Source organism: Macrosteles quadrilineatus, unplaced genomic scaffold (assembly GCF_028750875.1).
Source record: "Macrosteles quadrilineatus isolate MER2022 unplaced genomic scaffold, UCM_ALF_1.0 Scaffold_1__1_contigs__length_201487025, whole genome shotgun sequence".
NCBI classification, from domain to species: Eukaryota; Metazoa; Arthropoda; class Insecta; order Hemiptera; family Cicadellidae; genus Macrosteles; species Macrosteles quadrilineatus.
Window position 1 is genome coordinate 121,911,781 of NW_026542594.1, and position 26,916 is coordinate 121,938,696.

The window sequence follows — 26,916 nt, forward strand, 5'->3', positions numbered from 1 at the left end:
GTATGTAAAAGCACAGTCAATAGACCAAAAGTCAATAAATGTCAACCTTGACCTATTCGGTACAGAATTTTTTCTAGATCTGGCGCTGGTTGATTATCGACTAAGACGACATGGGTCGGGATTCTCTATCATTAAAATATGAAAACAAATTTAAGAGAAACCACAGTATTGCATTAATTTATTTGTGTTTGTTTTTAATAGTAAAGAAAATTGCTTGCTGCTATTGGGCTTCCAAGTCCCCACAAGTGTATTAAACTTAAGTAGCAGTAATGATGGATACTGTAATAATCAACCACCCGTAGAGCGGCGATGATTTATTTTTAGTAGGCCTACTGTTTACAGGTATGGCAATGTGATAATTTCCATAGTGATAGGTAAAGATATTTAATCTACACTAAAAGGTAAGGTAAAATAAACAATAAACATTACACTGTGATTGACATAAAACTGTATTAAATCAGCAAGCATCATTACAGTAAGTAGATAAACAATTTCAAGGCCTACATGATTTGGTAAAAACAGTATACATACAGTATTACCTAAGATTAAAATTACAATTTGATTTATTCTTTAAAGAATTAATTATTCGTCTTATTTACACAACCTTAAACATCACAGATTTTTGGAGGTTTTTGCTTAGGTCAGTGCAGAGTGATAGATCATAATTAATTATAGTTTTACAAAAAATGTATCTAAAAATGAGAAAACTCACTAAAATTCCCTAACATTACTCTCTTAATTATGGTATGAAACTTGAATCTTATTCTTTTTAAATTTGCTTGCATTAAACCTAATTATAGTAAACTGGAAAATAGTATTTTCACAAGTCAATACTGTGAATAACCATTATTTTGATCTAAGTCAAGTCAATATAGTTTTAAGTTTTGTAAATAAACGGTTTCGGCAATCTGACACATACTTTCTCCCATTAGCTTGTCAACAACCTTTAGCATAGGTAAGCGGTGGGAGTAACTAACTATGATATTAACACGTTTTATTAGCTCGCTTACTTGTCTGTTAGGCACAAATTTTGCAGATTTTAAACTAACTTCCCGATGAGCTAGAGACTTAAAACATAACAAAATTTGTTCATATGGGGTTGCAAGACACCCTGTATATGATTTGGTTAGTTTTATGTCTTAACCATTTAGAGAAGATAACTGTACACCTTTGATAGTTTTGACGTTCTTCTTTTCATTGTTTAGTTGGAATATTTTAACCATCTAACTTGCATTGTTTTAAATAGTTCTCTTTGAATCAGAGCTATACTCAATTCCATGTTCACCGTGCAGTACAGGTCTTATGGAAGATAGCCTTGCTACTACAATTACTGTAAACTTCGTGTTTTCTGTCATGCGGGATGCGCCAACAGTCCTCGCGACGCTCGAGAAGGCGCTCAAGTTCATTTTTCTAATTTCTGTGTTTTTATGGTATTTATCAACATAGGTTGGTAATTTGACTTGGAATATTAAAAATATATGGTTTTCGTTTAAAAATAAAGGTTTATTTCAGTTGAATGTTTAACCACATTCAGTATCGTACATTGGATTTAAGTTTTGAACTCTATTAAAATATACAATTTGAGCATTGACTGTGAATTAATTGGAATACGTTACCGATTTAGTTCATAACGTATTTAAAATAGTTATTGGGTTAAATTAGTAGTAAGGTAAATTCAAGTAGAACTATTTTCTTTCAATAATTAGTCTCCGTCCAAAAAAATACAAAATTTTACATGTTTCAAAAATATAGAATTATGTTATGGATAAATAAGTGTAGTTTTTATTAAAATGTCTTGTCTAAAAAAAAATGTATATGTCATTGTGCAACGCCTCAGTTAACAGGCTACGTACATCCGTTGATGATTCCAGTGACAATTACTTACTTTTTATGACCAATAAAACGCTTGCCCTATATCAATAAAATAATACATCTGCTAATTTTATATAGGTACTTAAAGCTGGATAAAATCAGTTTGATGGAAGAAGTGTGTCTATTTGGGCGTGTAGTTCTGTTGCAATGAATCACAGAAGGCAATTAAGGTGAGTTAATTTGACCAAAAAAGAATAATAAATCCAATCATCAAAATAAATATAAAGTATGGTATTGTGTAAATACTCCCACCGCAGCAAACCTGCAGACTAAGCGAATTTCCATTTGCCTGATTGGACTTACACTAAAATGTTGTTGTTAAAATATTAAATTTATTCCCTATTAAAATATAATTATTTTAACGAGTACTTAGGTTTGCTGCAACAGGGAGAGTAAAAAAGTTTTTTTTGTCAGATGTTAATAGTTTAGTAAGAAAAGAATGCATTTTCCGAATTTGATCAAAATATGTTCATAAACAAACTACAACAGTTTACTTATCTTATCTTACTTCTTACTATAATCTTACTAATATTCTTATCTCAAAAATCCTTTCGAGCTCCGCCCCAGTGGCTCTGGAGTTTCCCATGTTAACCTTATGAGTACTCATATTGAAATGGAATTAAAAAGAATTTAGCCAGCTGTTTCAACTAAAAAGGTCGTTTCTATGATATGCAAAAGCATTAAAAGTTATACCAACTGCAGCACTATTATTTTTTGTTCATTTATGAAAACAGCTAATTTGAACTAAGCAGCAACAAAAAACTGTGATACGCGGTGAGAAATGTCTGTTTACAGTTATGTTTATGTTTTTAATTTCACGAATAATTTGTGATATTTTGTGAATCTTTAATAATTTATTTTTTCTTTTGTTTGGGTGAGGCAGTAGAACATTATGGCTGTGGTAGATGTGTAATACTATAGTATACCGTAAATTTGAAGAAGCAAATTTTATTATACCGTGTCCTCCCCCATTGCAAACGCAAAGCTTGAGTATAACTGTACTAAGCATTTTATACTTATATGCCAATCCCGTACGAAGGACGGGTACTTTCACATTTATAACATTGTTCATTGTTCTCTAGCTAGTAATATTATAAATGTGAAAGTTTGTGTGTTTGTTTGTTTGTTTGATGTTCAATCATGCATTAACTACTGGACGGATTGGGCTGAAACTTGGCATGATGATAGCTCACATTCACGATTAACATATAGGCATATTATTATCTCAAAAATCCTTTAGGGCTCCACCCCAGTGGCTCTGTGGTTCCTCATGTTAACCTTATGAGTATTCATATTTGAAGGGAATAAAAGAATTTAGTCAGCTGTTTCAACTTAAAAAGTTGGTTGGAGAACTGTCAAAGTAGGATTGTTTACAGTTACTTTTATGTTTTTAATTTCATTAATCATTTGTGATATTTTGCGAATCTTTAACAATTTTTTTTTTTATTGATTAGGTGAAGTGGTAGAATATTATGGCTATGGTAGATGAGTCATACTATAGTATACCGTAAATTTAAAGAAGCACATTTTATCAAATGGTGTCCTCCCCCATTGCAAACGCAAAGCTTGAGTATAACTGGAATAAGCATTTTATACGTATATGCCAAACCCGTACGAAGGACGGGTACTCTGCTAGTTCTCCATAAGAATAACATGAGAATTTTAAATTTACAATTTTTTTTTTATTTTCTCCGTAAACATTAGGCGCATAATGCTTCAATATACTAAATTATTTGTTTTTTAAGCTCTACAAAATGGTTTAAGCTCTGAACGGATGGTGCTTTGGCCTCTAGGGACCTCAAAACAAAAAAGTAAATCTGTCCCGGGTCCAGGTCTTACCATGAGGACTTCGATAATAGCTCCCTTGTATGGAAAATTCGCTAAAATAATCAAAATATAATGGTAGTAGTATGAATTTTTTTCAAAAATGTTTTCTAAGATGTTTTGATTAGTGTATAAATTATTATAGTCATTTTTTAGTTATAAGAAAATGGTTCTTTAAATTTCATTGTTAAATATTTTTAGTTAAATGAGTAGATAGGTATTTAAGTGATAAATAACTCAATTCTCACTCAAATAAAATCCTTAACGAAATTAAAAGGGTTTATGCATTGGTAGGAAGTAGCGCAGTAGAGGTTCTTGGGTGTTGATGTTGTGAGGACGGCTAGTAGCGCGGAAACTCCCATTTGAAATACATGGCATACGGGCGCTCCGTACTGCACGGTGAACGTGGAATTGAGTATAGTTTAGGTTTTTATGGTGGGTTTTAATGTGCTAGCAGGTACAAACAAGAAGTTTTTTTAACAAGAATTTCAAATTTAAAGCCTCAAAAATTTTGAGTTGATCTCAAATTTCTTTTTGATGTGATACTGGATACCCTGACAAAAATTCTCAAGGCATCAGGCTCGTGGTCTATTTGTGTCAGTCGTGGCTATTTTTTGGACATTGTTAGTTTGGACAAAGAGACACTCTAATAGTCTTGGGAGTTATGTATGAGATTTGATTTAAAAACAAATTATTTAATTTGGGTCTAAGATACAAAGGACAATAAGACTTCTGATATAAATTTTTTACATTGCTAGAGAAGTTATGGTCTAGAGTTTATGAAGTAAAGCTATTTCATCACCAGAGCATTAAGTGACTCTTTCCAACACAAGCTTAAGTTTAAGCACCCAATGTCAAAAAGACCAAATAGTACAACTTATGACACTGATTCCATGGTACGTTTCAATTACAAATAAATTTGTACAAGGAAAAGATTATTGTAAAAAAATTATACTAATCTATCTTTAGTGGCATAATCAATAATCACTTGGGCCTGTTGAGCCCCTGACAAGTAAGCTCCATGAGTTGTAGAGAAATACTTGCAATGCAATGCTTCCCCTGCTATCAGTAATACAGGATGCTGGAACATCAGAGATCACAAACTGTAAAGTACAAGTGATGTAATCAAATTAGGGCTGTTGAGCCCATGACACATAAGCTCCACGAGTTGTAGAGAAATAATTGAAATGCAGTGCTTCCCCTGCTATCAGTAATACAGGATGCTGGAACATCAGAGATCGCAAACTGTAAAGTACAAGTGATGTAATCAAATTAGGGCTGTTGAGCCCATGACACGTAAGCTCCACGAGTTGTAGAGAAATAATTGAAATGCAGTGCTTCCCCTGCTATCAGTAATACAGGATGCTGGAACATCAGAGATCACAAACTGTAAAGTACAAGTGATGTAATCAAATTAGGGCTGTTGAGCCCATGACACATAAGCTCCACGAGTTGTAGAGAAATAATTGAAATGCAGTGCTTCCCCTGCCATCAGTAATACAGGATGCTGGAACATCAGAGATCACAAACTGTAAAGTACAAGTGATGTAATCAAATTAGGGCTGTTGAGCCCATGACACGTAAGCTCCACGAGTTGTAGAGAAATAATTGAAATGCAGTGCTTCCCCTGCCATCAGTAATACAGGATGCTGGAACATCAGAGATCACAAACTGTAAAGTACAAGTGATGTAATCAAATTAGGGCTGTTGAGCCCATGACACGTAAGCTCCACGAGTTGTAGAGAAATAATTGAAATGCAGTGCTTCCCCTGCTATCAGTAATACAGGATGCTGGAACATCAGAGATCACAAACTGTAAAGTACAAGTGATGTAATCAAATTAGGGCTGTTGAGCCCATGACACATAAGCTCCACGAGTTGTAGAGAAATAATTGAAATGCAGTGCTTCCCCTGCCATCAGTAATACAGGATGCTGGAACATCAGAGATCACAAACTGTAAAGTACAAGTGATGTAATCAAATTAGGGCTGTTGAGCCCATGACACGTAAGCTCCACGAGTTGTAGAGAAATAATTGAAATGCAGTGCTTCCCCTGCCATCAGTAATACAGGATGCTGGAACATCAGAGATCACAAACTGTAAAGTACAAGTGATGTAATCAAATTAGGGCTGTTGAGCCCATGACACATAAGCTCCACGAGTTGTAGAGAAATAATTGAAATGCAGTGCTTCCCCTGCCATCAGTAATACAGGATGCTGGAACATCAGAGATCACAAACTGTAAAGTACAAGTGATGTAATCAAATTAGGGCTGTTGAGCCCATGACACATAAGCTCCACGAGTTGTAGAGAAATAATTGAAATGCAGTGCTTCCCCTGCCATCAGTAATACAGGATGCTGGAACATCAGAGATCACAAACTGTAAAGTACAAGTGATGTAATCAAATTAGGGCTGTTGAGCCCATGACACGTAAGCTCCACGAGTTGTAGAGAAATAATTGAAATGCAGTGCTTCCCCTGCTATCAGTAATACAGGATGCTGGAACATCAGAGATCACAAACTGTAAAGTACAAGTGATGTAATCAAATTAGGGCTGTTGAGCCCATGACACATAAGCTCCACGAGTTGTAGAGAAATAATTGAAATGCAGTGCTTCCCCTGCTATCAGTAATACAGGATGCTGGAACATCAGAGGTCACAAACTGTAAAGTACAAGTGATGTAATCAAATTAGGGCTGTTGAGCACATGACACATAAGCTCCACGAGTTGTAGAGAAATAATTGAAATGCAGTGCTTCCCCTGCCATCAGTAATACAGGATGCTGGAACATCAGAGATCACAAACTGTAAAGTACAAGTGATGTAATCAAATTAGGGCTGTTGAGCCCATGACACATAAGCTCCACGAGTTGTAGAGAAATAATTGAAATGCAGTGCTTCCCCTGCCATCAGTAATACAGGATGCTGGAACATCAGAGATCACAAACTGTAAAGTACAAGTGATGTAATCAAATTAGGGCTGTTGAGCCCATGACACATAAGCTCCATGAGTTGTAGAGAAATAATTGAAATGCAGTGCTTCCCCTGCTATCAGTAATACAGGATGCTGGAACATCAGAGATCACAAACTGTAAAGTACAAGTGATGTAATCAAATTAGGGCTGTTGAGCCCATGACACATAAGCTCCACGAGTTGTAGAGAAATAATTGAAATGCAGTGCTTCCCCTGCTATCAGTAATACAGGATGCTGGAACATCAGAGATCACAAACTGTAAAGTACAAGTGATGTAATCAAATTAGGGCTGTTGAGCCCATGACACATAAGCTCCATGAGTTGTAGAGAAATAATTGAAATGCAGTGCATCCGCTGCCATCAGTACCTCACAATGCTGGAACATCAAACAGAGATCATAAACTGTAGAGTACAGGTATAACTAATGTACTCAACTTGGGCCTGTTTATCCCCTGACAAGTAGGCTCTATGAGTTGTAGAGAAATACTTGCAATACAGTGCTTCCCCTGCCATCAGTACTACACAATGCTGGAACATCAATCAGAGATCATAAACTGTAGAGTACAGGTATAACTAATGTACTCAACTTGGGCCTGTTTATCCCCTGACAAGTAGGCTCTATGAGTTGTAGAGAAATACTTGCAATACAGTGCTTCCCCTGCCATCAGTACTACACAATGCTGGAACATCAATCAGAGATCATAAACTGTAGAGTACAGGTATAACTAATGTACTCAACTTGGGCCTGTTTATCCCCTGACAAGTAGGCTCTATGAGTTGTAGAAAAATACTTGCAATACAGTACTTCCCCTGCTATCAGCACTACTTGCTGTAACATCAGTGATTACAAACTCTACAGTACAACTAATGTAATCAATAACCATTTGGGCTAGTTGAGCCCCTGACAAGTAGGCTCCATGAGTGGTAGAGATATACAGGGTGAGTCAGTAAAACATATGATTTTATGATATCTTAGGTGAGAGGTTGGGAGGGGGAGGGGGGGACCCTATGTTCTCCACTTCCGGAACAAACCACAGTGTGGTCACAGTCAATGCATTTAATACAATTATATACAGCTAAATGTAATAAATGTGTAATAAAAACAGCAATAGTTTTGTGCGTAAACTGCGGGCCTCCCGCATTAATTTCGTTCTGCCCCCTTGTGAGGAGTTCTATTGAGACATGTGATTCCCACCTGGATAAAGAACTTGGAAGAAACGGGACAAACCATGAAAAGAAGAGGCGTGAATACCTACCAGAACTGTGCGGACAGACCCTGTGTTAAAACATTGAAGCAGTGAGAGAAGAGAAGGGATTGGCAGAATTCCCTGTCGATCTGCCTGACAGCATAGCATGGCACTTGGACTTTCTACGCCAACAGTGAGAATAATTTGAGATAAAAAACTGAATCGATACAAAATTCAGGTTGTGCATGCCTTGAATCAGATTGTTTTTCGTTTTCAGTCTCTTTTTTGAGAGCAGATTACTTACGGAAGATAACCCTGAGCTAATTCACAACTTGTGGATGAGCTACGAAGCTCATTTCCACTTATCAGGATATGTAAATAAGTAAAATTCTGTAAATAAGCCAAATTTTAGGTATTTGCTGGCCAAGAGCCCACAAACACTTCACGGCCGCACTTCACTTTAACAAAGTGACAGTAAGGGGTGCCGTATCTTCCTGTGGCATATTAAAGGCCCCTACTTCTTTGAAAACAAAACTGAAAATGCTGTCACAGTCAATGCTCAACGCTACATACCCATGTTAGAAAACTTTTTACTGCCTCAATTTCAACGTTTTCAAGTGAATGCTGACTCTTATTTCCAACAAGATGTAGCAACAGATCACACTACTGCAAGAGTGTCCACCTGTCCATAAATTTTCTCTCAACGATCTTCCCGAATCACCTCATCTCAAGAAATGGGGACATTGCCTGGCCCCCTTGATCCCCCCGATCACCTCCTGTGACTTTTTTGTGGGGGTATTTATAGGTACTTAAAAGTTTTTGGAACACCTCTTGCTACTATTGAAACACTACAACAACAAATTCAAGCAATCCCACTTGCAACATTACGAGTAGTTTCTGAGGATTTCCGGTCCAGACTCCAGCAATGCATCCAGGTTGAAGGCCGCATTCTTTCCAATGTTATTTTTAAGACTTGACGCTTTTTTTCTTGTTTTTACAGAAACTTCCACTCATTTTATCTGTATTTTAATCAATAAATTTATGTTATAATGTTTGAGCTTTCTTTTGTACCTTCTGAAAAACTGTTCTTTTTACTGACTCACCCTACTTGCAATGCAGTGCTTTCCATGCCATCAATACAGGATGCTGGAACATCATAGATCACAAATGATTGAGTACAAATAATGTAATAAAAAATGACTTGGGCCTGTTGAGGCCCTGACAAGTAGGCTTCTGGGTTGTACATAAGAAGTATTTACATGTTTAAAAGTTTTCTCAACATTTACATCATTTAACAAAATACACTAAAGTAATTTATAGCTAAGTTACCTTTGCGTTTTCATCTGAATTATATTTTTTCACATATACTGGCTTGGCTAGTTCCCCAGGACTTATGTTATTCTTGTCAAATTTATTTGTAGTGTGGCTGTATCCTCCTCGTATGAACCTATTGCTGTGCCATTTAGATCTGAAAGGAAAAACAAAACAAAAGTGGTGTTTTGAGTACAAATATTTTGGTTGATAGAAATGTTAAATATTGGATGCACTTCTATTATAAGCGTTCAGTATTTTTTCTTTTAGCGAATTTCCTATATAGGGAATATAACCGTTGGTCTTGTAACATGTCTATTTTGAGGTGGGGGGGGGGGGGGGGGGTAAACCAGCCTTTTGATTTGTCTGGTGTAACCATAGGTATAGCCTACAAGGCCTAACTAAGGTTATTATAACTTCACTAGTTATGGCATAATACACTGTTGTGTTTGATAATAAACAAATGTAGAACGAGAGTTATCAATTCTGTATTAGCGTTCCTAGTATGATTCTGTGAAACCTTATTCAGCATTTTATAGCTTACCAACATTTCTTGGGAACCTACCCTTGGAATGAATGGACATCTGGAAAAATTTGACAAAATCCAAAACCAATTAACAATATACGGTAAGCCTATTAATGAAGACGATTTGTGTGCTCGACTCCTTCAAACTCTACCAAAGGAATATGATCACATATATGTGACTTGGCACGACTCACCAAGGGAGGTGAAGACATGGGACATTCTACAGAAGAAATGTCTCAACTTTGAGTTGCGTCTAAAGGACAGAGACAAGATGGATGTAGCAGTAGTCGTGGTATCCAAAATAAAAGTAAGTTCTAAACAGTCAAAATATGGGAGCCAAAAATGCCAAAAAAGGGAGACTTACAAAAATTAGGAGCGATAAAATGTTTTTTATGTGGCAAAAATGGTCATCTATCTAAAAACTGTCGAACAGGTGTAATTTGTTTTAAGTGTCACACAAAAGGACATAAATCAAATGAATGTACCCATGAAATACAAAATGCTGCAATGATGACTCGATCAAATCTAGAGGTAGGCCTAATTGATAAGTCATTTTTCAGTGAATGTGACAACTGGCTTGTTGACAGTGGTGCTTCTCACCATGTGACACACCGCAGGGAGTGGTTTGCCACTTACACACCATTTGATACTCCTAAAAAGATGGACAGTGCTCGCCAAGGTGTTCATATTCAGGCCCTGGGGTCAGGAAAAATAGACGTTATGGTTTTTGATGGTAGACAGTGGACTTACAGGTATTTTGATGATGTTTGGTACTGTCCTGAAGTTGCCTGTAACTTATTCTCTGTGAGGAAAGCAGGCGAAAAAGGCATTCACCAGACTGTGAAAAACAATGGTAAGTCATGGGTGTTTTCTCAAAACGGAGCAACCATTGCTTTGGCTATATCTAATACAGCTAATCAACTGTATAATATGGTTGTTAAGGTCATTCCGCAAAAGAATCATGTTTTATTTTGAAGAAAATAAATAATAACGCTGATAAACAATATTTTAACATTGAAGAGAGTAGCAGTGATATCGAGAATGATCCCCTTGACAATAGGCAATCAATTCAAAATAATGAGACCAGAAATCAGTGTTTTGACAGTAATCAGGACAATATATTCCACGAAGATGAGCAAGATATTGTGTATATGATGTAATTTACAAATTATTTGCCTTCTATTTTGATCAGGCTTTTCCAAAATTACTGGTTACTAAAAGAAAGAAGAAATGTACCTGGATATCTAAAGAGCTGAAGGATAAACAAAAGCAGATAATAGAAACAACTAAGGAGTATCGGAGTAAAAAGAGTAGGGGTTTAAAATGTTATCTAGACAAAGAAAACAAATTATATAAAACCGAACTAAATCAAGCAAAACATAATTATTTTCAGAAAAAGATTAAAAATTCCACTAATATTCAAAGAACAGTTTGGTCTATAATTAACTCTGAAGTTGGTCAAAATGAGAGACAATCACAAAATATAACTTTAAAGCAAGATTCTGGTATTGTGTCTGATCCAAATATAATTGCAAACATGTTCAATGAGCATTTCAGTAATATTGTAACTGATCTGACTGGTAATAATAATTCTGTGAATTGTCATGTACCCACATATAGTTTTAGCGACGACTTGTACATTAAGCAAAAATTTGAACTTAAACCAATAAGTGAGAGGGATGTGGAAGGAATCATAAATTCGTTAAATACCCCCGCCGCAGCAAACCTGCAGACTAAGCGAATTTCCATTTGACTGATTTGATTTACACTGGAATGTCTACATACAAATATAACATTTATTCCCGATTTAAATAGAATTAGTTTAACAAGTACTTAGGTTTGCTGCATCAGGGAGGGTAAAACTGTTTTTTTTTTTTAATGTTAATAGTTAGTAAGAAATAAAAACATTTTCCAAATTTGATCAAAATATGTTCATAAACAAGCAAACTACAACAGTTTACTTATTCTCCATAAGAATAACATGGGAATTTTAAATTAACAATTTTTTCAATTTTCTCTGTAACCATTAGGCACATAATAACGCTTCAATATACTAAATTATTTGTTTTTTAAGCTCTACAAAATGGTTTGGAAAGAAATTGCTAAATTTTATGTTTTTTGGGTCAAAAATGGGAAAAACCTATTTTTACCCCATAAAACCCCCCGTAAACCCACGTTCTCATGGTCCGATCATGCTGGATCGCGAACTCGTTCGAATAAACGTAGGTTTACACGTTTGTACCAAATTTCATCAAAATCTGATCATCTTTGCTCGAGTTATCGTGCTAACGGACACACATATATATATATAAATATATATATATGAATTTGAATGGATGGTGTTTTTGGCCTATAGGGACCTCAAAACGAAATAAAAAATCGGTCCCGCGTCCAGGTCTTACCATGAGTACTACGGTAATAGCTTATTCCCTATATGGGAAATTCGCTAAAAACAAGTATTCTTGTGGCCATGACGAAATCCCAGTCACAGTGATTAAGGGTGTTAAAAATAACATTAATAAAATTCTGTGCCATTTGATAAATTCTTCATTTGTATCAGGAATATTCCCAGAAAAATTAAAGCAAGCAAAATTAATTCCATTACATAAAAAGAACGACACATCAAATGTATCAAATTATCGACCGTTATCTATACTTCCGTCCATTTCAAAAATATATGAAAAAGCTGTGTATCTACAATTTTATGAATATTTGGAGAGTTTTAGAATGCTGGATGAAAATCAACATGGCTTCCGAAGGGGGAGATCTGTTGTCAGTGCAGCTGTATCTTTGGTTGAAACCGTGATCAACTCAGTTGACCACGGTAAGTTTACAACAGGTATATTCATGGACCTTTCAAAAGCTTTTGATAGTGTCAAACACTCTAAACTTCTAGAAAAGCTTAAAATTCTGGGAGTATCAAGAAGATCTCTTGATTGGTTCACTTCATATTTAACAAATAGGTCTCAATATGTAGAAATATCTCATCTAACGGATAAAAATAAAGGAATTAAATCAAACTCAGCTTATAGACCAGCCAAATTTGGGGTGCCTCAAGGTTCTATTCTTGGGCCTTTGCTCTTTTTGTGTTACTTGAGGGGCATGGAAAATATGATAATTCATAAACAAAATTCAAAATTATGTCTCTACGCTGATGACTCAAATTTAATTTTATCAGCTGACTCATTGGAGGAGATACAAATTTTTTCTTCTAATGAACTTAATAACATTGGAGACTACTTACATGATCATAACCTTATTTTAAATTCTGAAAAAACTAAGTTCATAACGTTTAAAACACAACAAAACCGAAAATCTTCAGATCCAACACTAGAATATAAATCACGAAACATCAACAGGGAAAGTAGTATAAATTTTCTAGGCTTAACGATAGATGAGCACCTAAATTGGGATGAGCATGTTAAAAAGATCCTGCTAAAGATTAATTCTGGAGTTTATGCTCTATCAAAAATGTCTTTTTATTGCAATATAAACACTTTAAAGAATATATATTTTGCTCATGTACATTCCCATATCCAATTCGGCATAGCATTATACGGTTCAACAAAACAAAGAAATATGGACTCTATTTTAAAACAGCAAAAAAAAGCTATCAGGATAATGCTCAAGCTTAAGGGGGATGATTCATGCAAACAACACTTTACACATCTAAAAATTTTACAGTTTATGAACAATATATATATGAAGTTATTCTTATTGCTAGAAAACAAGATTTGAGTGAAAAACCGATTACAAGCCACAACTATAAGCTTAGGGAAAAAAGTGGGGTTGTTGAACCTCATAGGCTCAAGTTTTATGAAAAAAACCGTCCAATGCAGGCCAAAGATTTTTAAAATTTATCCCCAAAAATATAAAAAAAGAAACAGATTTTAATAAGTTTAAAAAATTACTCAAAGATTATATATTAAATTTAGCTATTTATCTATGGAAGAGTTCTCCACCTCCCTGGCATAGGTAGCATTAAGTTATTTTAATTTTGTATTTCATTCTTGACTAGCTACAGACTTGTTATTATTTTACTTGTTAATATTTACTAATATCATTGTAATTGTATTTATTTTTATTGACGCTATTCATTGTACCACCTTTGTACAAAAAATATGAATAAAGAATATGAATATGAAAAAAATATATATCCAGGTACCAATGATACTGATGAGCAAGACATTTTGTTCCCTAGTGAAGATAACGCTATTCCAAGTGATGTATTACAAGAGGAGATTTATAACCTGAGAAAACGTGATGGAATAAAAATACTTATGAGATACAGAGATGATTCTGTCATGTGTGTCAATGACAGAGATAATAATGAGCTTATAGCTTCTGCATAGGGATGGTCAAGTCTCGAAATTTCGGGAAATTTTCGGGAAATTTTAAATCTCGTTACACGAGACGAGATTTCTTTTTGGCCGAGATTTTTATCGAGACGAGAATAAAAAAAAAGATTAAAAACGCCTGCAGAAAGTCAATGCAATACCCGCAATACAGGAGCGTGTTGTAGTTGCGTTTCCTTTGCGAAGGCGTTCTTATTTAATTAATTCTTTAAATGTAAATATTACTTTAATTATTTTAATAATATTACTTTAATAACATTTGAGAAGTTTTGTTAAGTGTAAGCAGTGTGAGGAATGTTTTATTACTATAAAAAGTCAAAACAAGTACCTAACTATTTTATAAAAATTAATATTGCTTTTATGATTTATTTTATTTTAGGATAAGTTGAACTCTATCCTAACTGATATCACTATGTTTCCTAATCGTAGGCATTTTTAATAAGTTAGGCGTGATTAATAAAAAAATGTTATGCTGATTTTTTAAAATAAAATATTGTAAATATTCTTGCCTATTATCATTATTTTTGTATTTAAACAGTCATCTAACAATGTTACAAAATCAGTTAAAAATTTTGAACGTGCATTTCCCGTTGTGTATGAGAAGGGAAATCCCGTCTCGATCTCGTCTCGAAATTTTATGAGAAATAAAAAATCTCGTCACTGAAATTTGCACTGAAAACAAATCCAGAGAACGAGATCATTTGTAACAAGGCGCGTTTGGTCACAAAAGGATTTACTCAGCATCCTGGTATTGATTTTGGTGACACTTTCAGCCCTGTAGCTCGGTTTGAGACGATGCGAACTTTGTTAGGCTATTCAGTTCAGTACAATCTTACTATCAAGCAGTTTGATGTTAAAACAGCATTTTTGAATGGCAATCTTGAAGAGACTATTTGGAAGAGTAAGATTCAATGGTGTGTTTCCCAATCTTCAATGGAAGCAGAATATGCTGCCGCTAGTGAGACCTGTAAATCCCTTGTATGGTTAGATTGTCTTGTGAAAGAGGTTGGCGCAATTGAAGAAAAGTCTATTCCTATACTACATGTGGACAATCAAAGTGCGATTAAACTTATGACCAATCCAATGTTCCACGATCGCTCTAAACATATTGAGACGAGATACCATTATGTTCGACAGTTGGTCTCTGGGAAACAGATCACTGTCAGATACATTCCAACAGAAGAACAAACCGCTGATATTTTAACAAAGGGCTTATCATCATTGAAACTTGTTAAAATGAAAACTTTCATTATGATGGTGACCTCTTAACTAAAACTTACTTTTCTAAAATGTGTTATGGACATTACGGGGGTGTGTTAAAGATATTCATATTATGATGTCCATAATAGTTATGTTAGAAAAGAACATATGATGTTTCCTTGGTAACAGAGTTTAGTTGTTTGTTATATTTTGATGAAGTAAGATGTATACACAAATCTAAGTTTTTCATTCTATCTGTTTAACTATTAAATTAACTTAATTTTTGATCCACAAGACGAGTTGTTATTTTAGACGATATTTCCAACATTGCCGATGCGGTAAACCTCAGCCAAGGCAACGGCACGGTTGAGTGTTGTTGAGATAAAAAATTATTTACTCAGTCCTGTAACAGCTGTATATGGAATTCTTATTATTGTAATGTTTGTTTGTTTAAGTTGTTATGAAAACAAATTATTAGTCTATTAAATGGTTCTCTAACAGTTCTTACATTTCTTTTATCCTACTAATAAAATCAGTTTATTACAACAGGTTATGGTGGCCCAGACTCGCAAATAACTGTGTTTATGGATTTGTTAGTAGGATATATGTGAAAGAACCTGTGATTGGTTGTTGTTTGTCTTTTTGAAAAATCTTGTTCAGTTGTCTTCAAGTGTTTTGTCTACCATGGAAATTTCTAAAGTTTATGTAGTTGATAAACTGGAGGGTCAATCCAATTGGATAGATTGGAAATTTCAAGTAGTCATACAGTTTCGAGTTCATGGTATAATGGAAGCTGTTGAAGGAAAGCTTGTATACCCTGTGAAACCAGGTGAAGATGAAGATGCTTCAAAGATGGACAAATATCAGAAACAGGTTGCTGTACTTGAAAAGAAAGAATTTTCGGCACAGAATATCATTGTTTCATCTGTTAGCAGTCAAGTAAGACAGCTTATAAATATGTGTTCAACTGCACAGGAAATGTGGGGGAAACTTTTGAGTATTTTTGAACAGAGAACTGAACAGAGACAAGACCGTCTGTTTAATGAATTCTTTGGAATTAAGGAAAAGGACTCACATGACAGTGTAGCAAAACACATAGCAAAGCTGGAAAAACTTTGGGTTGAGCTACAGGACGAAACTTGGAAAGAAGATAAAGTTAAGCTTCCTGATTCATTATTCCTAAATAGGGTGTTGAATACGTTGCCCTGTGAATATAGTGAATTCATTAACGCTTGGGAGTCTGTACCGAAGGATCAGAGGACACTGTCATTATTGAGAGAGAGACTGTGTACGGTTGAAATGAGGATGAAGTAGCGAGAAGGTGGAAGTGTAAAGGAGTCTAATGCTGCATTTTATACTGGTTCAAAACATAAAACTTTCTCACAACCTAACTCTAACCGTGTGAAATCAACATCAAGCATAATTACCGTCAGTGATGTTGGAGCTGAAAATAAGAAAAAGAAATGGAGACCTAAATGCTTTTCATGTAACCAGCTTGGTCACATGAAGAGGGATTGTCCTAATGTCAAACAGTCACTAAAACCTGGAAGTGCTTTTGTTGGACATTGTGGTCGCTCACAAGTATGTACCGAAGAATGTAATTGGATTGTAGATTCTGGAGCTACGAAGCACATGACAATGAACAGATCATGGTTTGTGACGTACGAGGCATTTTCAACAGTTAAGCATGTTGGAGTTGGAAATGGTCAAACCATGGAAGCACTCGGCAAGGGAAACATAATTGTAGAGATGATTGTGGGAGGAAAATGCCAGAGAAATCATTTGGAAGATGTTTGGTATGTTCCTGAAGTAGGCAAGAACTTATTTTCAATTTCCTCTACGTTGGACAAAGGTATATTTTCTACTTTCAGCAAGGACAAATGTAATTTTTTCAAGAATGGTGTTTTGGTTGCTCAATCACATAGAAAGAATGGATTTTTCATTATGAATATGAAAGTTATTCCTATTAAAGATGCTGAAGCTCAAGTTGCTTTGAGAGATGATTTACAACTGTGGCATGAGAGATTAGGGCATCAAAATAAGCGTTATGTTTTGACCAACCTAAAGAAAAATGGTATTGAATTCTCAAATTCAGGTACTAAGTCTGAGATATGTGATGCTTGTATTGTTGGCAAAATGCATCGGTTGAGTTTTGGTACTCGCAAAGAACTTGTTAATCAACCTGGTGATCGCATAAATGCTGATGTTTGTGGCTCAATGCCTGTGTTATCAGTTGGTGGCAATCGATATTTTGTTGACTTCAGGGAGCCTGTGGAACAAAACAACAAGTTTTCTACAACTGAAACCAACTCTTCAACAACTGCAAGTTTACCAGACGAAGAAGGACAGAGGTACAGTTTCAGAGACAGATCAAAATTGAAGCCTCCTGTGAAACTTGCTGATTGTGCCCTTCTGACATGTGTTGCAGAACCTACTAAGTGCAAGGAAGCGGTGACATGCAAGGATTCTCATCATTGGGTCAAGGAGATGGATGAGGAAATAAAGGTGCTTAGTCCAGTGTTCTGACACCAGAAATGTAAACATCAGAAATGTGTAGCTTTGTCAACTACAGAATTTGAGTTGATTGCTGCAGATTGCTGCAAGTTTGGCTGTACTGTAGGGGAAGCAGTGTGGCTCAAGAGAATACTTCAAGATGTAAGGATACATGAGCAGCAGTTTTCTTGTCTGAGTAAAGTGTCATTTTTTAGGGGAAGTGTTGAGATAAAAAATTATTTACTCAGTCCTGTAACAGCTGTATATGGAATTCTTATTATTGTAATGTTTGTTTGTTTAAGTTGTTATGAAAACAAACTATTAGTCTATTAAATGGTTCTCTAACAGTTCTTACATTTCTTTTATCTTACTAATAAAATCAGTTTATTACAACAAGTGTGAATTGAAAATCTATTCACGAACCCTTGAAGGCCAACCCAAATCTCTGAACTGAGGCCTATCTGGAAACTAAGTGCTGTATAGTGTGTGGTACTTGAACCTTGCATATTAAACTGGTGTTTTATGTTACAGTGTGGAAAAGTATGTCACAGTCTTATGGTAAGACCTGGACCCCTGGCCGATATGTGTTAGGCCAGGGCAAACGCACATACACTCGATAATCCCTTGGAATCATAAACGTTACTTAATTGGTTTTTTCTTTTTCAGTTAAGACTATTCGTTCGTATTGAGTATTAAGATACGGGGTGGAACAACCCTGGGAGTAGGATTCCATGATTAAATTTAATGCTAGACCTTAGTCCAGGGCGGAATAGCCTTTGGACCCAAAAAATTATAAATTTGGTTCTTTCAGTAAAGACCATTTTGTTTTGAGTGTTTTATGCAGGGTGAATCTAGTCCGATCTGCCGATCTAGTCCGTTTAAATCGATGTGGTGATAAAAATTGTCCGGTTAAAGAGATGTCATTTCCCCCGAGTGTAGTCCGGTTAACCCTCCGAGCGTCACTCGTCGAAAAATCGACTCACGACACACTTTGTGTAGTGTCACGTGTCGATTTTTCGACACACGAACATCGTTTACGGCGAAGGCTCTATGACTGACTGAATCAGATTGAACTGGATCGAGTTAGGTATCGTTCTTTTCGTTATATTCTAAGCTTTCTCCAGAGGTCTGTCTCTAAGCGCTTTATGTTCTCCGAGCCGATCGTAATTGTAGCAGACAGCTGACGTGCGTATTTGTAAACAGCTAGGTTACCCTCGGACCGATGACTGATGTGTTTTATTACGTTTATCATTGTTTTAGTGTTAAAAATCAAAAGTAGTGATATACGTTGTGCATTATAAGAAGATTTAAGTGATTTTGAAGGGCTGGTTGATGATCCTGAAGAAGTAGGTAGTGATATTGATGTAAATTATCAGCCAGATTCCTAGCTATGGTTAGGCTATGCATTCTTAGCTAAACGCTATGTACTGAAATCTGTTTTTTGCCCATAACTTATTTATTTGCAAATCTACTTCCTTATATTATTATATATTTGTAATCCTCATAAAATTTAGAACAAAGTGGCTATTTTCAAATATTTATAGGCCTATAATTTATACAATTTTATTGAGCGCGAACTTATTTTTTTTTTGAAAATTTTCCAAAATATTTTTTTTACCTAAAAATTTTTTTGAAACAAATGTTCCTTATGTTTTATGTATAATATTGAAGCCCATGATTTTCCAAACAAAATGGTATATAGAACAGTAGAATTAACATTGTTTTAAGCTTCTCAGATCCGTTTGAATAAAACCTTGCAAATGCGCCAAAAATAGGCGGACATTAAGGCCTAAACTATGGACACTCGGAGGGTTAAACCGATGTCCGGTTAAAAAGTGTCCAGCTAAGAGGGAGTCTACTGTAGGTTTTTGTTGGACACACATATTGAGGATGATTAAAAACACAGCAACTTAATGCCAGGCAAGAGATACAACTCTCAAGGAATTCACCCGAACCACTCCCCTTGTGTTTGCGTTTTCTATTCCCTATGTTTTACTTTTGTGGATGACATTAGAAGGTAAAGAAAACAAATTTATTAAAAAGAGCAGTGAGGGGATGCAGTTTCTTCACAAAGAACTTCTATCAATCCCAACAAAAACCAAATTATATTATGGAATAAATGCATTTAAATACACCTAAATATGTGAGCAGGAGCAGGAATGTCTTGTTGGTTCATGAACTTTCTGATGACTGATGTGCAGAGTTGGGCAATGTCTTGATCTGATTGAGTCTCCATCTGCATTGCGGCCTCTCCGCCAACCCAACCCAACAACACACCTTGTAGAGTGGTAACCACGTCAAACCCAGATACATGTCTCAACCAAGACTGAAACACACAGGTCACATTGTCCTATAAACCAGCTTAGTAAGTAACTAACAGTGATGATAACTAAGTATAGAAACAAATTATAATGTCTTGTGCCAAGAAAGGTTTGATACAAGATACAAGATTCTTTATTTCGTCAGTTGAACAATAATACAGTTATAGACCATGTCAGATTGTTAAGTTAAGTTAGGCTACATGACTACATTGAACTACATTGAGTTTTTACAGATATTTGTGTCTTTGTTGTATTTTTTTGTTATTAACACGTTGGGTGCTGATGACGGGAATTCCCGCCATTGCTTAACATTGAAATAAATGCAATTTTCATGTTCAAACATGTCAACGGCACTTTAAGTGTTAATCACTCAAGAGACAATTAAGGACTCTTAAAACTGCATGCTATTTAAACTGACAAAACTGTATGGAACAATTATAATAAGAAACAATATTTTTAGTGCAGACAAACCATTTGTGGTTTTTGTACTTTTGTAATCTATGTATTGGTAATTATTGTGTAAATAAATTTCTTGATTGATTTCGATTGATGAAATATTGCATACAGTAAGAGGTACATAGTAAATAGACATTTTTGGTTTACTAGATTTAAGTAGAAACATTTAAGCTGCAAATACTATACACATTATACCCCCGCCATAGCAAACCTGCTGACTAAGAGAATTTCTATTTGTCTGAATTAATTTAAAAAAAATATTTTAATTATTTATTATTAATTTTTTTAATCTATTAAAAAAAAAATAGGTTTAATGAGTACCTAGGTTTGCTGCTACAAAGCAACTAATTAGGTGTATTTTTTTTTATATTAATAACATAATATAAACAAGCAAACTACAACATTTTACAATATTCTCCATAAAAATAACATGGGAATTTGAAATTTACAATTTTTTGAACTTTCTCCGTTACCAATAACCGTACAAAACCACTTTGATATACTAAATTATTGGTTTTTTAAGCTCTTTAAAAAGGTTTAGAGAGAAATTAGGAAATTTTGTGTTTTGAGGGTCAACAATTAGAAAAACAATTTTTTACCCCCTAAAACCCCCAAAAACCCTGTTCCCATGGTACGATCATGCTAGTTCGCAAACTCATTTAAGTTTATTCCGCCTTACACCTGTAAACCAAATTTCATCAAAATAAAAAACAAAATACTGAAGTTATTGCGTTCACGGACGTGTATATATATATAAACTATATATACTTATACAAGGTGTTAGCCCGTCCTACGTACGGGAATTCAGTAGTCAGTTAAAACCGTGTACAATTCAGATCAGCTAGTTTACACATAGCCTATAAAGACAAAGTTTCTTGCAGTTTTAATGTGAAAAATCATCTTGTAAACAAATGTTGTGTGACCAAATATGTTTTTATTCCATCATAGGCCTATAAGATATGCATTTTAAATCCGATAATTTTACAATAAAACAGCAATTCTGCAATTTTTACGATGTGAAAAGCGTTGAAGTGAGATTTGCAGCCGATTCGCACAGACGCACACTGATTATAAGTAGCCTACAGTAGATAGAGTAATAGTCAATTGAGAAGTGTATAGACCTAGTCAACGATACCACCTTCTATAGCATACCTGCCTCTTCCATGATTATTATCACCACAATACAACTACTATACACAATTTCCAGTAGGTCTGAATAGAAACGACCTAAAATAAAACGATAATATCCAATAAAATTCACAGGACACATAATTTAACTTTTGTGTCCTAACATCAAAACTAATTGTCACACCTATGTTTATATCAATTTCACTGCATTAATTGCTAAATAAATAAGTGTAAACAAAGAAAAGTAAAAACAATAACAGTTTGTTTTGAAACAGCTGTTTGGTTCAAATAACATTCATTTGAAAAAAAGAACTGGTCACATATGGCAGGAATATAAAAAGTAAACACGCTAGTAAAGCTGTTTTGTCGTAATTGTCAATGTTTATTATCCATACCGTTATCAGTTTTATCCTTGATAATTACCCACCCTCATTGAATAAATGTACATCGTAATTTCCCATATTAGTTAATTTAAACTACAATATATTCATAGTTGAAATTAAAGTGATATTTTCACGTTTGGGGGCGCTGATATAGGTACCCCCAAATGTAACCACAACTGAAAACGATATCATAAAAGGATGGTTTGTCTAATTGCAGTATCCTAGGTCAATGTTGACGTTGTGTTCAATCTATGTCATCCATCTGCTTATCTTTGTATAAAACCCGGCTGAGGTTGTGGTGGTAATTTAAAATCGTGATTCCTGATTATTCTTGATCTTCTTTTTATGACATCAATATTTCCGGGCCTAATCCAAACAAAGTTAAAGCAGACAAACTTTAATTGTAAACAAAAAGCTACCATGAAGAATTAAAACATGTACACATTGTTATTTTTCTATTCTTTCCTTGAAAGGTGGAGAAGTAAAATAATTTGCATTTATCCTTTTTTATTAAGATTCGTGTACAGAGCCTCAATTTGTACTGTGGTTTAATTAATTTTGGTCTAAACTACGGTATTTTAAACTGTGGTCTAACTATCTCTACTAATCTTACTTATTTGCTATAATCAATGACAAAATAAGAGTAAATAAAATAACCTCATAGTTCCATAGTTTATATTTAACCAGCTGTTAGTTAAAACAAATTATATTGCTCTAAAACAAATCGAAGTTTACAAAGATTGCTTTAAAAAAATAATTTGAACATCCTAGTATTTTACTATGTATATTTAATTAATCTGTCATCCTCTTACAGAAGAATTGAACGTATCAATGATTAGCATTACACATAGTATAAATAAGTCAGCCCTAAGTATGTCTTTACATTTTTATTCAAATGCTGAATTTGTGACACAAAAGCTGAATGTTTACAGCTGTTATGTTAAGCAAATTATTTTATGCGAAAAGCTAGTTTAGAATCTTAGCGTCGGCTGCTAGACTTAAAAAAAATTCAAACTTAATTTCTAAAAAACTGGGGCCCTAAACTAAAATTATGGCTTTGACATTCCCTAGTTCTCAAAATTATCTTTCTTTCAACACAAAAATCATGAAAATCCGTCGAGTGGTTGATTCAGAATCGTGAAATAAAAAAACACTGTTTCGTTTTAATATTATAGATAAAAATTTGAACGAATGGTGTTTTTGGCCTCTGGGGACAGCAAAATGAAAAAGTAAATCGATCCCGGGTCTAGGTCTTACCTTGCCACCTACGGTAATAAACTACTTCCCTATAGGGAAATTCGCTAAAGACACGAACGATAAACATGTGAAAAGCTATAGCCTATAGTATTTTAACAGAAAACAGTTTTTAGTTAAGATGAAATGAAATATGAAAGAGTTAAACTTAGTGTCAGATTTGGCCACCGTTTATCCTTGGGTAACATCCATATAAACATGAGACCGACGTATTAAAACACATGGAATGGGTGAAGCTCTTGTAAGACGACAGTTGGGTTTGTTTAAAGATCTCATATCAGAATGCGGCCTTAAGGTGAGGATGGATCTCGTTACATCGCAATTTAACAAAGCAGATCGCCTGAAAAGAGTTCCTAAAAAGGGGTTTGCAAGAGAGGAGGAAAAGACCAGTATTGCAATGATGGGTGAAGAAGAGAATGGAGATAAACAAAAGTTGGTCTAAAGAATCCATGGTCTGCATCGCTTTGGTGTTAATCAGACTCTTTTCACAGTCAGACATTGTTACCCGGACGTTGAGTTTAGCAAACAGGACGTTGACTGCGTAGTGAAATCATACAAGGAATGTTTATCTGTTGATCCTTCCCCCCTCAAATGGAAGCTGGGGCACTTGGAATGCGACAAGAATTGGCACAGGCTTGTGATTGATGTGACTCACTATGGGTCATATAGATTTCTTACAATCATAGATTGAGGTCCGAGTCTTTTTTATTTATTTATTTTTTTTTTTAACAGAGGGCCAGGCTTACAATTGACCATGGGTTTGCATCGCAGCTAAAACAGCTTATTGTACACCCTCATTCACAGGTCCTCATTCTCCGTCAAATCCCAGGTCCTTAGTGACCCGTTAGAACCTTTTGACTATGGTAACCTGTTCTTCCCTTTGATCTCCCGTCAATAGGCCAAGGGATCTCATACGCAGACCTTGTAGGGCTGGGTACATAAATATACCTTCACAGGTTTCACAAGGTCTCTGGCTGGGGCAAGCTGTAGCGAGATTTTCCTGAAAGGACTCAGCTCCTGAACTTGCTTGACCAGCCAACCCTTTGTGGTTGCGTTAGCACAACCAACTACCAAGGCTCAGCCTTCAAGATGGCAGCTGCTTATCCTGACGTCTTTGCCACGAATGACCCACTGGACAGCTCCCCCTTGATTTTATTGGCTTTAGCCTCCGTCCGTTTCCTGTCCGGGTGTACAGATTTGGCGATAGCCATCTTCTCCACAGACAGTGTCTCCGAATAGGTGGGTTCTGGTGCTCTCTGTGAAACACCCGAGCCCTCTCCCTCTTCCGTCCTCGTCTTCTTTTTCTCGCCCCAGACATCCTCATGTGTCAGGTACGCTCGCCCCCTCTTTCCACCTTTCTTCCTGGAGGCTTCATTAGAGTTAGCTTTGGGGGTGCCGCACTTGCCCTGCTTTTTTTCCCAGCCTCCTGGTTCCCAGAGGAACTGGCTTGGCAGGGAGCAGATTTAGGGTGCTTGGCAGCCCACACCAGCCTCCTCTCACTTCTGGATGGCACCTTTTGGCCTTTGGCTAAAGCATCCGCTATCGTCCGTCTTCGCAATTCGCCCCTGGAAAGTTGTTTTTTTTTTCTCGTTCCTTTCCGGTTTCTGCGAGCTTGTCGTCATCGTCAGATTTCAGTAGACCTTCCTCCTCCATTGGGGTCAGATCGTCTATGTTGTTCCCACGAATTCCGGGTATCTAAGGTCCAGCCTCCCCAGTGACCCGATTAGAGAGGTAAGGGGTGCATACGACTAGGTTCCCCCTGGTTCCCAGAAGGCTCCGTTAAGACACTGAATATTAGGCCCCAAGTGCCACTAGACTCTTGGCACGGATCGCATTACACCTTAGTCTAGGGCCCCTCTCACTTGGTTCTGTAGGTGGACCAACACCCAGTGGCAGAAGGTAGCTCTCTGTAGCTAACAAGTGAGAGTTGGGGTTTAGGTGTGGCCAATCTGCCGAACCAACCCCGCATGCAGGGTTTGGCTGGAACGGCGCGAAAGTTTCTCCCACTCACTAAACCCCCATACCTTCCTAGTTTGAGTCGGTTTTGCATTTGGCGACGGATCCCAAGTTAGACTAAAGAACTGGTAGTAAGAGTCTTACTTTAGTTGTTTTGAGAACGAGGTCCACCCCAAGACTATTAATGGACAATAGCGCAACATTCAGATGTGAACAGTGTGAGGAATGGAGGGTTATCCGTCGTTTTAGGTGTGTGAACCATCCGACCGGCAATGGAATCGTTGAAAGAAACCAAGAAACCGACACCAAAAGAAGATATGTATGAAGAGTCGGCACCAAGCTTAAATTGTTCTGCTACTGGTGGAGGTGTAAGGGCGAACCTGTAAATTGTGATAAGCAACTAAGGACTGAGTTTTCACCTGATGAATCTCTGTTTGTCAAGCCTAAAAACTCTCTCTGTACCACGAGATGGAAGCCTGGTGTGGTCTCACGGCAGCTCTCACAAACAAGCGTAGCCTACTTACTTACTTTCCGTGTCCGGAAATCATACTTCGCTTCTCCAAAAATTAGCTACCGATATGGCTTTGTCATTCGCTTGTAAAAGATCATCTAATGTGCAAGACTGGTCTAGGCGTGGGCAGATCAGCAGATGGCCAGGATCCTGAACAGCACCACACGCGCACAAGATGTTTTCTTCGTCTGGTAAGAGACCCCATTTCTGCATGTTTGACTTGCATTTTGGTACCTCAACCCTGATTCGATTTAGGGTCTTCCACACCGTGTAATGAAGGCCTCCACCAGGAGCCAGTTCCTCCCTGGCTAGTATGGGAGGGTTAATCAACGTGGCCTCCCACTTTGCCACCCGACTGCTTGAGAGTGATCCATCCAGGACTCGTGTCTGTGATAAAAAGCTCTTTCTGGACCGAAGCCGTCGCTCTGCAGGTTGGTGGCCGTGTAATGGGTGACGAGGGTCGGTCTCTTGCTTAGTCCTTTCTGCTTCGGCAGCGACATCACGTCGGATTGATGGAGGGGCAATCCCTGTGATAGGATAGAGTTTGTGTACTGGTGTTGGTTTCAAACACCCAGTTACAATCCGAGCCATGTCATTGACTGCAATGTCAACCTTTTTTGCATGAAACAAGCGTAGAGGTTGATGGTATGCCACACCATATTGCTGATGTCCGTCATGCTGGTGTTGACACCACGGGGGTGTGTGCTTGTAATATAAATTAGTTATCACCTGTTTGAAATTTTAAACATTTTTATTTGTTTAAATTTGGATGATTTGTATTGATTCTTGTTGTCATGGAGAGAATAATATTTACTAGATTTTTATTTGTTCTGATGTGAAGGAATGTTACTGTGTTAGGGCATTAAACATCTTTTATTATTTCGTCTTCAATTTGCAGGTTGAACTAATTACAGGTACCTCACAAAATTCTTTCATTTTATAAAATGGCCTAGATAGCCTACTAAAAACCTGTAAAGAGTGCTTTTTATGCTAAAACACATTTGTCGAGCATTTTCTGGTAGCCTATTAAACATTTTTACACTTATATTGTCTAGTCTAACCAACAATGTATTGGTCTAACCAACAATGGGTCAAGCTTAGCCTATTAAAGGATTTTTTAAATGAAAAATTACCTCAGACATTAAAACATGAAAATAAAAAT

At 36.1% G+C, this 26,916-nt stretch overlaps 1 protein-coding gene across 2 annotated transcripts in view; it reads right to left on the bottom strand.

Moving 5' to 3' along the window:
- Window positions 1-425: 425 nt before the first annotated feature.
- The window catches only part of LOC128984083 (spermine oxidase-like), a 200,981-nt gene continuing 174,490 nt past the window's right edge, over window positions 426-26,916 (bottom strand). For both annotated transcript variants that reach the window (XM_054403372.1, XM_054403368.1), the window contains exons 16-18: window positions 19,881-20,071; window positions 9,190-9,328; window positions 426-4,777 (exon numbers count right to left, since the gene is read on the bottom strand). In XM_054403372.1, the coding sequence (XP_054259347.1) occupies window positions 4,646-4,777; window positions 9,190-9,328; window positions 19,881-20,071 (462 nt within the window). In that variant the 3' untranslated portion in view covers window positions 426-4,645. The remainder of the gene's footprint in view (window positions 4,778-9,189; window positions 9,329-19,880; window positions 20,072-26,916) is intronic.